Here is a 17,553-nt window from a genome sequence, read left to right on the forward strand (position 1 = left end):
ATATCACAGACATGTAAAGAAAACATTCAATTTCATTCTTCATTAGTTCCATATGCTGTGTTGGATGGGTTGTCATGGATTGAAGATGTATTACACATGGAGTTGTAGGATCTGTCATTTTATGGGTAAGTGAAATGACATATGTGTAAATAGATTCAAAATGACAAAACCAAGATGAGTATTGTTTCCCTGTAACAAAAAGTTATATCTAATTCAGTTATATCTCATCTCTCGACAGTATAAACATTCCCCAGTCTCAAAACTTACAGTTAATTAAAATATGGGATAAAAGTAGATTTGTGTGTGTGTGTGTGTGTGTGTGTTTCAAGAGGCATTTGCTGGCAGTTGAGATAATATTGTTGAGCTCATGTGTGGCAAGGGAACTGAAAACTGCACATTTAATGTCCATTGGGAAGAAACTCACATAAAGTTGATCATGAATGTTGGCTCCATACTTTAATAAGGTCTCTACCACTCGCATGTGACCATATTGACTAGCAGCCAACAATGCAGTGCCACCATCCTAGGGACAGGAAGAAAGTAAATGCATTAGAGATTATGTGCACAAACTTTTGCAAAACATAGTTTTCACATGCTCAGGAGCTGTGGAAAATAATCCCCCAAAAGATAAACACTTCCACTTCATTTTTTCATTTATTTTTTTCACCTTTTCTTGATCATGATGAGATAACCTATTTATTATTGTTTTGTATGTTTGGAGGAAGAGCTACACTTTGCCTGTATAAATAATGTAATGTCTTTTAACATTTTCTTTTATTTAATGAGAAGGGAAACTACACTGTCTCCTAAGCTAGAAAACCAAACTAAAACAAAACAAAACAAAAGGCATATGCCAATGAATAAAATACACTTGTTTGGCATTGTAAGATTCATGTATACTGCGATTTGAACATTAGAATTCACCTTAGGATATAAGGAAATCTCCATTTAAAGTGCCTCAGGAGCTTAGAAAAGGATAGGGTCACCATGAATTTGAATTTGTGGGAACTACTCTATGGGAGAGATAGTACTTTATGCCTTTCTGGTCTTCAGGATCCAGCTCAAGAAGAGAGACCAAGGGGCAGCTAGGTGTTTAATGAATAGTGTAGCAGTCCTGGAGTCAGGAGGATGTGAGTTCAAATATGACTTCAGATAATTAATAGCTGTGTGACACTGGGCAAGTCACTTAAACTTGATGAGAGAGCAAGAGCAAGAGCAAGAGCAAGCAGCAGCCCTGAAACATCTACCTTAAAAAACTTTTAAGGGGGAAAAACACATTCATATTTTAGATCAAGAGAAAACACAATTTCTGAAATAATATTATTATTTTTTTTAGGCAATCAGGATTAAGCAACTTGCACACGGTCACACAGCTAGTGAGTGATTAAGCAATTTGCCCAGGGTCACACAGCTAGTAAGCATCAGAGGCTGGATTTAGAATTCAGGTCTTCCTGACTCTAGGGTCAGTGCTCTATCCATTGGGCCACATAGCTGCTCTGGTACCGAAATATTCTTATAGTATAGAAAGAAAAAAAAAAGCTCTCTTACTTTAGTTCTAAATTCAGTGGAAGCTCCGAATTCGAAGAGAAATCTCACCACATCATTGTGGCCTTGTTGTGCAGCAAAGAATAGAGCGGTTGTACCTGACTGGGAGGAAGAGAGAAAGAGGTTGCTTTAAAAGTAGACATTATGTTCCATTTTGTGTAATTTTTTAAAAAAGAACTTGAAATGATAAGTTTATGAATGTAGGTAGAGAACATGTTTGGAGGTAGACATGTTCTTTGGATCACTAGGTAGGCTAAGCAGGAAAACCATTCTATTCTTTTTTTTTTTTTTTGGTCAGGGCAATGAGGGTTAAGTGACTTGCCCAGGGTCACACAGGTAGTTAAGTGTTAAGTGTCTGAGGCTGGATCAGGTAGGTACTCCTGAATCCAGGGCCAGTGCTTTATCCACTGCACCACCTAGCTGCCCCAGACCATTCTATTCTTTCAGGGCTTAGGAATTTAAATTCTATTCCATTAATGACATCATTAATTTAGGGAAGAATTTAAGCAGTTGGTCCTAGAAATGAAGGAAAGGCTATATTCATAAGAATCAGGATACGTCTTATTTTACATGGTAAAATGCCAGAGAAACCTATTTTTGAATTCTATGCTGCCAATAGTATGCTGAAATACACAACTATCTCGTCTCCAGCACTCATATTTACCATATATTTTTTTTAATGTGCATGCATAAAGACTGGAAACAAAATCTTTGCATGCTAATAAAAAACTCCGAGACACTCATAAGCATGCATCTGACAAATGTTTTTTATTATGCAAATACACTTAAATTCTGCTACTTGAGCTTTGGAAAAGCAAACAGCATACCCCCAGAGACCAAGAGGAAAAAAGTCTTTTATGTGCTTCTCTATCCCTTAAAGGTAGAAGGAAATGATCCAGGCGGGCAGTGTCTCAGAAAAAGCATTCTTTAGACACGAATTATCAATGCGAATGAACTCTGGCTTTTAAGGGGGGAGGATATAATAAGGAGTTGTGGGGCTCGGCAGCAGAACCGTGTTGGCCAAAGTGTTTCCTATGTAAAATCTATGCCACATCACTAAATCGTACCATTTGGTTCCAGGGATGGCTCTGTGCAGATCAGATCTAGAGTCAGGAAAGACCTCAGAGTCTATGTAGACCAACCTCCACATTCTTTCATTTTATAGATGAAGAAAGTAACACAAGGGGAGGAGGTTAAGTTACTTGTCTAAGGTCATAACAGGTGGTAAGCATCAGAGGTACTTAGATTCTCTGATTCCAGGACCAGACATTGCCTCTTCCTCCTTTCGACTTATTTAAAGGGAAAGAGACTTCCTACTTTCTACCTGTAGAAAGAAAAAAAGGCAGCCCTCACTTTGGGGAGTATGGGACAAGACTACTAAATGTGCTTGCTTCTCTTACTGAAACAAAGGGCTTCACGCCATCACTTTTATTTAGCTCTTCTATCTGTACTCTGCCATCAGCCAAGATTTTTGCAAGTTCTCAATACGCAACTACTCCCTTAGGGCCATTAGCTTTTAGTTTGGTATCCACACCAGGCTATGTGTCTAGACAACCCACCAAATATAGGGATGGCAGCAACTTAGGCAGCAAAACAACTATATGATCTAATATTGCAAAATATTAATATTGGAACAAGACAGAAATCTGGTTATCATGAGTTGCCAAATCACTTCAGTGACAATACCCACCCAACACCAAAATAGGTCAGGGAAAAGACCTTTTTTTGGTTCTGGAAGCTCAAAAGGCTCAGACAATCCATGCATTAACTTGGATTCCTGGAGAATCCAGTGCCTGCATCATAGCACGTTGAGTCACAGTGTTTGCCCCTGAACAGGTACATTTTGGACAGCTCCGTAAGGGTCAGTGGGGGCACATGCTGAAAGAACAGTCTTAACCACTCTAAGGATTTTAATTGAACAATAGGAATTAAACAGCCGAGCAGCAAACCACAGGGAAACATGCTGGCGGGAAATCAAAAACAGGTTGCTTTTTTCCCCACCCACCCTCTTAAGCTCTTTAGAATTATTGTTAAACCGCTCCAATGCTTGTTGGAAATGCTTCTTAGGACACACTTTGTGAGTAAGTAGGTCAGGCTCAAGTTCTTTTTTATTGTTCAAAGTCTGTGTCTTAAAAGCTCAAATGAGCAAGGACTATAAATCCAGAAGAAAAAAAAAACATGTCAGGGTAAATTTTTAGTCATTCCCAATGTGAGTACATTTCATTTGGGGAAATAATTTTGGGAAATGAAAACTGCCCTCCTCCCAATATTGTCGCCATATCTCTAAGATTATGGCAGAATTGGTGGTGGTAATAGAATAATTGGGACTGTAGCCTTTCTATAATAATATAATAATTATATATAATGTAGAATTATGTATAGCATATATAATAATATAAATATACACACATACAATTAAACACATATAATAATATAAATACATGCATATTATGATATAAACACACATATAATAATATAAACACCACACATAATAATATACAGATATATAATAATACAAATACACAAGATAATAATATAGATATACATATATAATATAAACAGACATATATGCTATAAATGTGCATATATAATAATATAAATATAAATTTACTGTAGTCTTTCTATACTGTTTCAAGTTGTGATCACTAAGATAATACCTGTTTCATTTCTCAGAGGACTATTTTTTTTGGATCTGTCATGAATTAGACCAATCTGATGTGACAGCTATCTAAGTTTCTTTTTTTGTTTGTTTGGTTTTTTTTGGTGAGGCAATGAGGGTTAAGTGACTTGCCCAGGGTCACACAGCTAATAAGTGTCAGGTGTCTTAGGCCGGATTTGAACTCAGGTCCTTTAGAATCCAGGGCCAGTGCTTTATCCACTGCACCACCTAGCCACCCCCTATGTTTCTAATTCTTTCATTGTCATGTTGATAAGGCTCATGCTACGCAGAAAAGGTGGAGGGATAGCTTGGAGAAGACCTGAAGACTTTTTAAGTACTTGCAAGACCCTCGAAGCAATCTGTCCATTGTTCCAATGTGAGTTATAACTTTCTTCAGTGTGGAGGTAGAGGGCCCAAGTCTGGAATGAGGGATGAATGTTAGGATAAAGAGTGTTCTCCTGTCCTTTACTAATATGAAAGATGTAAGTCTGAGCCACAGAGAACCAGTATGAAGTTTGTCCCAGAGATCTTATTTTTCAAAAACCTTAAGGCAATGATTCTTTTCTGGGAGTACCATGAGCCTTTATATTTGTAAGGTCCAACTTTGGGTGACTTGGTTCAGTCTAGACCCCTCTGAAGTCCTGGGGACTTGAATCCCTAAGATGACTGCGAAATATTTGGTCTCTCTGATCCTTGTGCAGTCTTGAAAAACTGAATCATCTGGCCAGGATTTAAGATCATTTAAGATCTATTCCCCAGAGTTGCCATAGAACAAGGGTAGAGAAGGCATTTGAGGTCATTTTTCAATTCAGTATTCATCTGACTAGTTTTCATATGTTGTTGTTGTTAGTCATTTCGGTCACATCTGACTTTTTGTGACCCCATTTGGGGTTTTCTTGGCAGAGATACTGGAGTGGTTTGCCATTTCCTTCTCTACCTCATTTTACAGACGAGAAAACTGAGGCAAACAGGGTTTAAATGACTTGTCCAGGATCACAGAGCTAGTAAGTGTCTGGACTGGATTTGAACTCAAGAAGATGAGTCTTCCTGACTCCAGGCCTAGCACTCTATGCACTGCACTACCTAGCTGTCTTTAGGCTATTTATTATATAACTTGTATGGAACAACCTTAGAGGTTCATTTGGACTAATAAGTCAAGATGTTTGTGATTGCCTATGAAGTCCCATCTTGTTTCTTAAAAAAAAACAAAACCCCAAAACAAACCCTAAACATAAAAAAATCCCTTAATATCTTACATACCCCCCCCCAAATAAAATAAAAATCTTACATTTCTTACCATTTCACCCTTCAAAGAAAATATGAGTATGTAAAGAATGTGGCTAGTGCCTTAATTGCTTCAAGTGCTAAGATATAGGAAGGCCAGGAACCCAGCTAATGAAGTAGTCTGGGATGTCTGGTGTTGATAAATAGATGTGTTATGATTGATTCCTTAGCCCTCCCTGTAAGCACAACAAATCCCTCAACTCTGGGTTTTAATGTCCCTTAGGGACGGCTATCTCTATGGGACTTATTCTCTTTGCTTGGCATCCCTGATTCTAAATGAGTTGCCCCAGCACTGCCCCTATTTTCTTCTCTTTTCTTGGTTTTACCCACCTCTCTCTGCAGGTTGATATCTGCTCCTTGGAGAACCAGTTCCCTCACACAGTCTATGTGGCCAGCGTAGGAAGCCACCATGAGGAGCGTGGTGCCGTGCTGGGAAAAAGAGGGAATAAATCAACGGGTTAGACCATCTCTCACACCAATGACAGATCTCATGGATAACAAAAAGAAAGACTACAAAGATGTCAGTGGCCCTGCTCAACAGCGATGGTGGTTTAACCGCATTGGCAGACATTCATCTTGAGTCAAGAGTTTTTTTTTGTTGTTTGTTTGTTTTTTTAGTGAGGCAATTGGGGTTAAGTGACTTGCCCAGAGTCACACAGCTAGTAAGTGTTAAGTGTCTGATGCCGAATTTGAACTCAGATACTCCTGACTCCAGGGCCGGTGCTCTATCCACTGTGCCACCTAGTTGCACCAAGTCAAGTTTTTAATGTACAGTGTGAAGGGAAGGGGAAGGAATGCAAACATGAACTGAAATGCTTACTCTCATATCAAAATTGGAATTTTTGATTTCAAAACTCCCAGATTTTTCCATGACCAGAAATTCAATTTAAGCAGACATAGTTTTTATAGGAGACAGCTGTGATGTGATGACCTCATTTGATGATTAATAACAAGAATCTTGCTCTAAAACACTATTACTAACACAAAGAAGGTATCGAATAAGGTCCATTAGGTTTCCAGGGCCAGAAATCTTTTATTTTCTTAATAATTCGGGTTGGGATGAGAGGCAGGATGGTAGAGAGGAATGAATACTGGCCTGGAAGGCCTTAGACTAGATTTAAGTCCTGGCTCTGTTGTTAACTAGCTGGGTGACCCTGGGGAAGTCATTGACCATTCTGAGCCTCAGTTTCTTCATTTGCAAAATTAAGGGGCTAGACTAAATCCTCTCAAAGGGGCATTTTTACTTCATCAGTGCCATGGCTTGAGAATATGAAATTGTGATTACAAAATACTTCTAGGTGAAAAAAAAAACACAGCTTAAATCAGATAAAAACTTTGGGGCTAGCCATTTTTCTGGGATTGTTATTGTAAATGAAACAAGGCAAGCTTCTGTAAACTTTGGCTTAAAACACTCGCAATTTAAATTAACACCATCACCATCGATATATAGAATTCTAATCCAAAAGGCCTTTTATAGTCTCATTATTGTTATTTTTTTTGTTTTCTTTTGACATTGAAGCTTTGTAACATACCATTGCTCAGGTATTTGTGAAATCTACCAGATTTCTAGGAGTGGAAATAAAGGGTTCTTTCCACACTGTGCAGGGCTATGCCTGAAGTGATTTTTACATCCATGTATAACCCATATCTGATGGTCTGGTGCCTTAGGGTTGGGGGGAGGGGAGGGAAGGAAGGAGGGATGAAAATTGGAAACCAAAACTATAAATAAAAATGTTTATTACATTAAAAAAATAAACAAAAAAGGACTGATTTTAAGAATGCTTGTATTCTTTGAATACAGGATGGATTTGGGGGGGGGCAAGGGGGATGGAGGGAGGAAGGGAGAGGTGTTTGTTGCCTGTTTTCTAACAATTGTCATTCTTTTATTTCCCTGCTTTTGTCTGCAGGCTGCCAATGACAACTTTTCTTGCCCCCCGAGGCAGTTGGAAAGTGTTTGTTAGGGTTTTCCAGTCAGTGCCACTGCAGTGTTTCTTACCCTAAGTCATCCTATTCCATATGTGTCTTTTGGGGACCTGGGGCAAAGGCTTAGCCTGTTTGTTATTCAGCTCAGTTCTCTTTCATTTTCTGGGGTGGGGGTGAGAAGAAGAAAGAAGTCAGTCAAGGAGAGATATTTATGGCAATTTAGTTTGTTCTTAAATGTGAAAGGGAGCTAATAATTATAATCAAAATCATTCGCTTTGCATTTCATAATATTCTTTATCTCTTGTTTGATTATAAATTCTTCTCCTCTCCATAGATCTGAGAGGCAAACTATTCCTTCCTCTCAGAATTTACTTATGGTATCACCCTTTATGTCTAAATCATGTACCCATTTTGACCTTATTTTAGTATACAGTGTAAGATGTTGGTCTATGCCTAGTTTCTGCCATACTATCCTTCAGTTTTCCCAGCACTTTTTGTCAAATACTGAGTTCCTATCTCAGAAACTGGAGTCTTTGGGTTTATCAAACAGTAGATTACTATAATAATTTACTACTGTGTCTCTTGTGCCTAACCTATTCCATTGATCCACCATTCTATTTCTTAGCCAATATGTAATTGTTTTGTTTTGTTTTGTTTTTTTAGTGAGGCAATTGGGGTTAAGTGACTTGCCCAAGGTTACACAGCTAGTAAGTGTTAAGTGTCTGAGGCCAGATTTGAACTCAGGTCCTCCTGACTCCAGGGCTGGTGCTCTATCCACTGTGCCACCTAGCTGCCCCTAATATGTAATAGTTTTGATGACTGCTGCTTTATAGTATAGCTTTAGATTTGGTAGGACTAGCCCACCTTCCTGTGCATTTTTTCCCCATTAGTTCCCTTGATATTCTTGACCTTTTGTTCTTCCAGATGAATTTTGTTATCTTTTATTTCTAGGGAGCTAATAATTGGATAGAATTTGGTCACCAAAATTCTGAAAGTTGTATCTATGTCAGGTATGACATTTTTGTTTTTAAACCAAGAGTCATTGGTTGGGGTGGGGTGGGGGGAGAAATCTATCTCAGACTTCAGATAAGTAGAAAGCAAAATAATTTAGAATTTTTTAAAAGAGAAAAATAAAATGTTCAAATATTTTTTTCCAAATTAGAACAAGGAATATAATTTACATTATTCAGTAAAGAATGAAAATTTACATATATATGATTCTATCTATCTATCTATCTATCTATCTAATGTATGTGTGTATGTATTATGTCCATTAAAAGATACTCGTTGGGAAGGGTGATATATTAACCCATTGACCTCAGTTTACAAATTAGTATAGTTTATCACATTAACCAACTGTCACCTAATATAGTATCCTAAGGTAAGGGGACACAAACAAAGACAAATTGTGATGTATATATGTATGGTGATTAAAAAGGTTTGAGAGACTTAATTTCTGGTAATTTAATTATTTTATTAACAATGCTAGCATTTTAATAAAAGGATGGTCATTTGGCCAACTCTCTCTTAGACCAAAGACAATCATGGCTGCAGTTTTATGGCTTATATGACTATTGGAAGAACGGTGTTCCCAATGGTGGCAAGAACTCTGATTAGCTAACAATTAATGAGAGAATGAATATTATAATGAAGCAGTGGAAATGAACTTTGATTATGTCATTCACTTCTAAGTTACCCCCAGCCTTGGGCAATTTATTCAAAGAATTTATCCACCATCCAAGTCTGAGAAGAACACAATGGCTTCCCCATCTGGTTGGGGTCTGAACAAAAAAGTTAAATCTCATTATCAGTGATGTCCTTCAAGAGACTAAACTTTTAAAATCAGGGCTTTAGAAGAAGGGGGAACTCTGGATCTCCCCAAATCATTGATTATTAATAATAATTTTCTCTCATATGTATGGATACACATATATTTTTTTTTGCATGGGGCAATGAGGGTTAAGTGACTTACCCAGGGTCACACAGCTAGTAAGTGTCAAGTGTCTGAGGCTGGATTTGAACTCAGGTCCTCTTGAATCCAGGGCCAGTGCTTTATCCACTGCTCCACCTAGCTGCCCCCCCCACACATATATTCTTTAGTTCTATATTGTGCCCAGTTAAGGAGAGGGAGCAAGAAATAAAAGAAGATGTGAAAGAAGATACCTAAGCAGTAACTGTCAGCCTATGAGCTGTTACTGAAGAACCTGTTATTAATCAAAATCTATTAAATTGCCACATTTTTGTTCTCTGATAGAGATGGTCTCCTATAATAATGCCTAGAAGTTCCATTTGTGACCAGCATTGATTCCATTGTTCTGCACCTCCACACCCTCCCTTCCTTCCTTCATTAGTTCTAGTTTGTAAAAAATCTAGTTGGATCCTAGTGTGTGTAAAATATAATTTAATGTGCACACACAAACTCAGTGAAAAAATATTCCTTTGGGAAAAACCATAGAAGCTCAAGAGTTGGACAAGACCTGAAGACACTTCAATATATTGTCCTGTATCTCTCCTTTCTTTCTCAACCAAACTGTCTACAGAAAAAGCTGTCTACACTCATTGTCTTCACTGCTTCTCCTCTCATTCACTTCTCAAATTTTTGCAATCTGGCTTCTGACCTCCAGTGGATCCGCTCTCTCTAAAGTGCTCACCAATCTATTATTTGCCAAACTGAATGTCCTTTTCTCAGTTCTGACCTCTTTTGAGCTCTCTGAAACATTTGACACTGTTGATCACCCTCTCTTCCTGGTATCTTCTCTGCCTCTGTCTTTTCTCTCTGTCTTTGTCTCTGCCTCTTTCTCCCCTACTTATCTGACCATTTCTTCTCATTCTCCTTTGCTGGATCATCATCCACACCCTGACCTTTAGCTCTGTAGCTCTGTCCTGCGCTCTTTAAAAAAAAATATCTCTATATTCTTTCTCAGTAATCTCTTCTGATCACATAGATTTAACGATCATCTTTATGCAGATGAGCCCCAGATTTATATATGTAGTCCTCCTCTTTTTCCTGAGCTCTAGTCCCCAATCACTAACTTGCCATTGGGCATTTCTAAGTATCCTCTAAGCATCACAAAGCTCAACATATCGGGCAGTCAGTTAAGCAGCATTTATCAAATTCTTACTATGTGCTAGGCACTGTGCTAAGAACTGGTGATACAGAGAGGCAAAAGATAGTCCCTGTTCAATCTAATGTCCAAAACTGAACTTGTTATCTTTTCTCCCCAACCTACCCTTCTTCCAAACTTTCCAATTCAAGATCACCACCATCCTTCTAGTCACCCAGGTCTACACCTTGGTGTCATTCTCCACCCCTCACTCCAACATCATGTACCCAATAAGTTGGGAAATCTTGCCACTGCTATCTCCACAAGATTTCTTGCATCTATACCCTTCTTCATACTTATGCAGATACCACCCTAGTTCAGGTCCTTTCACCTGGATTATTCCAATAGGTCCTAATTGATCTCTCTGCTTCAGGTCTCTCCCCATTCCCGTACGTCCTACTGACAGCTTCCAAAGTGATTTTCCTAAAGTGAAGATCTGGCCATGTCATCCATCTACATAATAAGCTCCTGTGGCTTCCTATTAACATTGGGACCAAATAGAGACTCCTTTTGGCATTTAAAGCCCTTCACAATCTGGCCTCAACCAATTACACATTCCTTCCTTTCATGCACACTAATACATCCAAGCCTTTTTCAAATGAACATTTCCCTCATCTTCTTTTGGCTAACAGGCTTACCACTGCAAATCTTTACATGCTCTTATTAAACCTTCAGAGATTAGATGATGAACATAGAAACATAGTAGCTGGGGGTAGCTAGATGGCACAGTGGTTAAAGCGCTGGCCCTGGATTCAGGAGTACCTGAGTTCAAATCCAGCCTCAGACACTTGACACTAGCTGTGTGACCCTTGGCAAGTCACTTAACCCCCATTGTCCCGCAAAAACAACAACAACAGGAAAAAAAAGAAACATAGTAGCTTATTGGGGGAAGTATTATGTTTCCAGATAAATGTCATCTCATACATTATGATGATGAAAGTAAGCGAGAGGCCAGATCCAACAGAGACCATTTCCCTACTCTTGAGTTAAACCCATCAGAGGAGACTAGACATATAGAATTTTATAAATCTAAGGATACAAAAAATGCTATTGTATGTTTGTGATAAGTGTGTTAAGATGTGCCCATTGATCTTTATAACCAATAATTAATGATTTTATATATGTATATATACATACATATATCTAAGGTATATGTACACACACATATACACGTATACACAACACAATATATACATACTTGTATATACATATAAATGTATATATAATATACTATATAAGCATGTATACAATACACATACATGTTTATATACCCATACATATATAAACATATATATCTTAGCAACTCAAGTTGATAAGCTTTTGTGTATAGAAGAACCTCACATATATTCAATATTGTCTATCAGAAAAGATTTGGTATCAATATACAGTTAACAAGTGGGCTTATGAAGAGGAACTTTGCATTCCAATTACTTCTAAGTGACCCTGGAAACTTGAAGTTGTTACTAGGGGTTGAAGAAATTCTAGCCCGAGATTTGAAGAGGAGTATAACCTCTAGAAGAAACCACCTGGTAGGACTGTCTCTGTACTTGGGTATAAGAAGAGAGGCAGGTGGGTTAGGGTTAGATTTGAGTCCCAGAAATAGAATATTACATCAGGAGAGGAACTCAGAGAGCATCTATTATAACTATCTCACATAACAGATGATTATGTTGAAGTCCACGGTGGTTAAATGACTTGTTCAAGATAATACTGTTTTATAGATTGTCAAAAGCATACCACACTTTTAGGGTCCTGTATTTCACTTGTTTTAATATTTTGTTCAGTTGTTTTTCAGTCATGTCCGACTCTTTATGACCCCATTTGGGGTTTTCTTGGCAAAGACAGTAGAGTGATCCTTCTTCAGCTCATTTTACAGATGAAGATACTGAGACAAATAGGGTTAAGTGACTTGCTCGGGGGTCACACAGTTAGTAAATGTGTAAGGTCAGATTTGAACTTGGGAAGAAGAGTCTTCCTGACTCCAGACCTTGCACTCTATCTACTGTGCCACCTGGTTGCCCTTTGCATTAATATAGAAACTGAATGTGTGTTGCCTCTCTCTCCTTCCTTGCCCCTATTGTTGTATAAATCATGAAATTTTCAAGCTGGATGGGACCCTTAGAGATCACCTAGTCCAATCCTCTTAGAATTGACTTAAAAGCATTATGTCCATTAAAAGGTACTTGTTGGGAAGGATAATATATTATCCCACTGATATCAATCTGAATATCAGATAGTTTATCAGATTAATCCACTGTTATCAAATATAAAGCACATCCTAAGGGAAGGGGATACAACAGTAGGCAAGCAGTGATGATGTAGGTGACTGGGAAGGTTCCAATCATGGGATGATGACTCGGTGGGTGGGTATGGAAGGCACATTAAGAGTCCTGAGAAGAAGAAGGAAACTAGGTAGTTCTTATCCAAGGGTGTTGGAGAATGGGTTGGAAAGGAGGATGGGGAGCAATGAAAGGATACTAGGTCAGTCTCATCTACTTTACAAGTTTGTATATGCCTCCCTCTGTTGCCCAGTAACTATAAATAAAACAGGGACAACAGGATAAAGAAGTAAACAAACATCCAGAGTGACTAAGATGGAAGGAAAATGTAAACTTTGCTCTTAAGCTAACAATGGATTCACTTGTCTGCTCTGTGCAATTCAATTATGTAGTGACATTTTTGTTTGAAGAAAACAATAGTATTACTTAAAAAAATTTTAGTTCTGTCCTAAATTAATATCATCTTAGTAATGCTCCCTGTTCACCTAAGGGTCTCTTTGTTACTGGAGATGCATGAAATCCTGTTGAGTACAGATGGATAGCAGCACCTGGCTGGGGTGGGAGAGCAACCTATCTATATGGCATTTGTCAGCTGGGAGTAATATCTATTTTTATTTCCTCTCTGAGATAATCAGTTAGTGCATTTATGTTTACAAAAAGGGAAAAAAGCTACCGGAATGGGTGGAGACTTCAATCATTCAGCTTTTTAACCCTCACACACAGCATGCAATTGATATATTTCCATGTTAATCTCTTTCTGTCCTGAATTCTTTTATGGTTGCAATTAGTTCATTTTTTTTTACATTCCATTTGCCTTATACTCTTAGAATGTGTTTTTGCTTATTTTCTCCTTCTCCTCTTTCCCTTTTGTGACCCCTCTTCTCTGTTTTGCCCTTGCTACTCCTTCCCTTTTCATTTTTCTCCTAGATTTACAATGTCTTAAAATTCTTCTATGCTGCACCCTTGAACTGTATGGAATAAGAAAAAAAGCAACAACAACAGCAACAAAAGAAATGTAAGTAAGCATTGGGAACTAAAAGGGATCTATGAAATGCTCTCCTGCTATCACGGGGAAAGTTAGGTGCTCTTGCCATGCATATACCGAGTTCATACACTGTCTCTGCAGTCCACATCCACCCGACCACTGTTTAACAAGAGTTTCAGGAGAGCCAGGTTTCCTTTTCTTGCTGCCCAGAATGCAGCATTTGCAAGTGGTGTCTCCTTCTGTTGGAACAAAATAACAGCATTTTACAACAGGATTCATGAAATCATTATTAGTAATGCTACTACCTCTCTATATGGAATAAACAATACTGTCCATTGATGTCAGCTCAAAAGAAAGCATTTTTAGATATCTGCCACATCATTGGGCCAACAACTGATCATTATAATATACAATACTTAGACAATGAAATATGGGTCATGATAATGAGTTAATCTCAGGTACCTGGGTTGAGCTATCAAAGACCCACAATTTGAGGTGGCAGTTGCCTCCTCTGATGTACTCATATCTCTTCATTTGAATCTTGTTTGATCTTTATGATTTTGTTACATTCACTTTTTTTTTTTGGTGGGGCAATGGGGGTTAAATGACTTGTCCAGGGTCACACAGCTAGTAAGTGTCAAGTGTCTGAGGCCGGATTTGAACTCAGGTCCTCCTGAATTCAGGGCCGATGCTCTATCCACTGCACCACCTAGCGGCCCCTACATTCACTTTTGATTTTTTTGGTGTGTGGTTTTACTTTCCATTTACATTGTTTTCTTGGCTCTGCTTACCTCACTCTGCATCAATTGACACACCATTTCTTACAGCACAGTAATATTCCATTACATACGTGTACCACAATTTGTTTAGCCATTCCTCAATTGATGGGCATCTACTTTGTTTCCAATTCTTAGCTATCACAAAAAATGTTGCTATCAATATTTTAGATTATGGAGACTTTATTCTTATTGATGGTTTACTTGAGGCATAAGCCCTATAATGGAGTCTCTGGTTCAATGAATATGGATATTTTAGTCACTTTATTTGCCTATTTCCAGATTTCTTTCCAAAATAGTTATACCATTTCACAGTTCCACCAACAATGCAATGGTATGCCTATCATTCCATAATCCCTCCAACATTGACTACTGCCAATTAAAAAAAATTGCCCAATTTGCAGTGTGTAAAACCTCAAGGTTATTTTGATCTGCATTTCTCTTATTCCTAGTGATTTGGAGCATTCTCTCATATGGGTATGGATTCTTTGCAATTCTTTTGAGAGCTGCTTGTTCATATTCTTTGACCATTCATCTATTGGGGAATGGCTATTAGTTTTATGTAAACATACATATATATCTATTTATTAATTATTAATATATCTTGTATACCAAACTTTTATCAGAGAAATTCAATAAAAATTTTTCCCCATTCCACCACACCCCTTCTTGTCCTAGATGCATTAATTTTTTCTGTGCAGAAGCTTTTCAATTTCAAGTAATCAAAGTTATCTATTTTAGTTTTTGTAATTACCTCTATCTCTTATTTGGCTAAAAATACATGTTCCATCCATAGCTGGGAGTGGTATATAATCCTTTCCTCTTATAATTTTTTATCATATGATCTTTAATATTAAGGTCACATATCCATTTAGAATGTATTATCAAATTTGTGTAAGGTATTATTCTAAGCCTAATTTCTTCCAGATGGCTTTCCAATTTTCCCAGCCGGTGTTTTTTTTTTTCAAATAAGGAGTTTTTTTCCTAGATAATTTATGCTTTACATTTTATCAGACATTGTGCTATTGAGTTCCATTCTTTCTGATTCTCCCTTGTCTAGTCTGTTTCATTGTTCTATCTCTCTTCTTTAATCAATACCAGATGGCTTTGAAGACTGCTGCTTTATAACATAGTTTGAGGTCCAGAAGTGTGTGCATCTGGATCAGAGAGATACACCAGGGACAGATGGATATAGAAAGATAGAAATACAAAGAATGACAGTAGTAGTCAGCCACATTCTGGGGTCCAATTCACAAGTTCAAGTGCAAATGGGGGGGGGAAGTGACCAGAAAATTTCATGTTTGCTGATTTGAAAAAGAGAACAATTTTATTGTACTCAAACAGAATCATCTAAAATGAATATCTGCTTCCTCCCATGGAAGCACACTCTGGGATAAAGCTTGTGGAGATAATGTTAGCATTTCTTTTCAGAAGTCCAACAGCAGCCCTCAGAACCTGTAGGAAATCCAGGTCCTTTTCACACAGGAATTTGCACTTCTGTGTATGTTTAGACAATGTCTAGTAACAAGCAGATTACAAAAATACTTTGAATAGTTTCATGGCTGATTCAAGAAAAAAAACAAACAACATCACATTTGAGATTAACAGTTTGTCTTCCCTGAAGTTCTCAGCATCATTTTCAGGAGTTGAACTGATAACTAATTTATGAAATTATGAAATGGGGGGAGGCATACCCAATTCTCTGGGTACTTGCCAATACTGAGATGGCAGAGGGAAATGGGGCTGAAATCACACTTTAATAACCACAGAATGTGTGGGGGCAAACAGCACAGAAAGTACAGACACAAGCAGCAAAAGGGGTACAGAGACAGATGGTATGGGGACATGGGATAGGGTGATGAAGGTAGGCAGGCAGCGTGGGGAAGAGGACGGGAAGGGGGAGGGGCAGAGTATCACTCATGTAACCATGGATACAACTGGGAGCACTCAGCAGCATGGACCCAAGTGGAGATAGAATGGTTCAGGGGATAAGAGTTTGAGGTCTTATTTTTATAGGATTTGAGGGTGGGGGTGGGGAGGAACAGACTAACTCTTATCTGTGTCACCTTGGGGTTAGTTCATCAACATAGTCAAATCGTTTCAAAGTTGTCAGTAAATCTTTAGAGAGAACATGTCCATTTTAATCTCAAGATTATCAACACCATTTGGTGATCTGCTGATCTTTACTGTGGAGATCTGGAATTTGTCTGGGACTTACATATCCTAGGACCAAAAAGCCCTGATAGATGGCTTCCCCTGATTCAGCATACATTACCAGTATGGGATCTTAGGTTAATATATGATACAATTGGGGCAGCTAGGTGGCGCAGTGGATGAAGTACCTGAGTTCAAATCTAGCCTCAGACACTTGACACTTACCAGCTGTGTGACCCTGGGCAAGTCACTTAACCCCTATTGCCCCACAAAAACAAACAAACAAACAAAAATATATGATACAATTTGTAAATTATGCTCCTTTGACCTTTGGGACGATTTGTATGTGACTTCTAGGGTCCCCTTTGCAATCTGACTTCCTGCTATTGCCCCTTTATTATGGCTAATCATAAACTTACTATACTGACTAGGAGTGGCAGAGGGGGTGCTCAGGGGGCCAGAATAAAATATGATTATAACATAAGTCTGTAGCATTCATGCTATCAATCTGTCATGCCTGTTGTAGTTTGTTGCTTTTGTACCAGTTAGGTTTAATTTGCTTTAGTTATTAGTAATAGGGAGAGTTGGCAATGGCAAGGCAAGTTTTAACTGTTGTAAATCCCTAAACAATGACCTTTTACTAAAGAGATTCCATGTAGTCAAGATACAGTCATCTGGGTGGGTGAAGGAGAACTGTGAGGTTCCCCTTCATTAGGGTTAATCATCCCCAGGCTGGCAAAGCATGAAAACATGATGATTCTGGATCATGTGCTTAGAATGTTTTGTCATACAATTGAAACCCATAATACTTTTGAAAATCTCTTTGCAAGGAGCAAACCTCCTA

At 38.1% G+C, this 17,553-nt stretch overlaps 1 protein-coding gene across 5 annotated transcripts in view; it reads right to left on the minus strand.

The window, feature by feature from the left end:
• The window catches only part of ANKRD29 (ankyrin repeat domain 29), a 71,542-nt gene that overhangs the window by 30,179 nt on the left and 23,810 nt on the right, over positions 1-17,553 (minus strand). For 3 of the 5 annotated variants that reach the window (XM_043979037.1, XM_043979038.1, XM_043979036.1), the window contains exons 2-5: positions 13,908-14,018; positions 5,819-5,917; positions 1,549-1,647; positions 425-523 (exon numbers count right to left, since the gene is read on the minus strand). In XM_043979037.1, the coding sequence (XP_043834972.1) occupies positions 425-523; positions 1,549-1,647; positions 5,819-5,917; positions 13,908-14,018 (408 nt within the window). Of the gene's footprint in view, positions 1-424; positions 524-1,548; positions 1,648-5,818; positions 5,918-13,896; positions 14,019-17,553 lie in introns of all 5 variants that reach the window. The other 2 variants (XM_043979039.1, XM_043979041.1) reach the window with 1 other exon arrangement.

The sequence above is a fragment of the Dromiciops gliroides genome, chromosome 1 (assembly GCF_019393635.1).
Source record: "Dromiciops gliroides isolate mDroGli1 chromosome 1, mDroGli1.pri, whole genome shotgun sequence".
Taxonomy (NCBI): domain Eukaryota; kingdom Metazoa; phylum Chordata; class Mammalia; order Microbiotheria; family Microbiotheriidae; genus Dromiciops; species Dromiciops gliroides.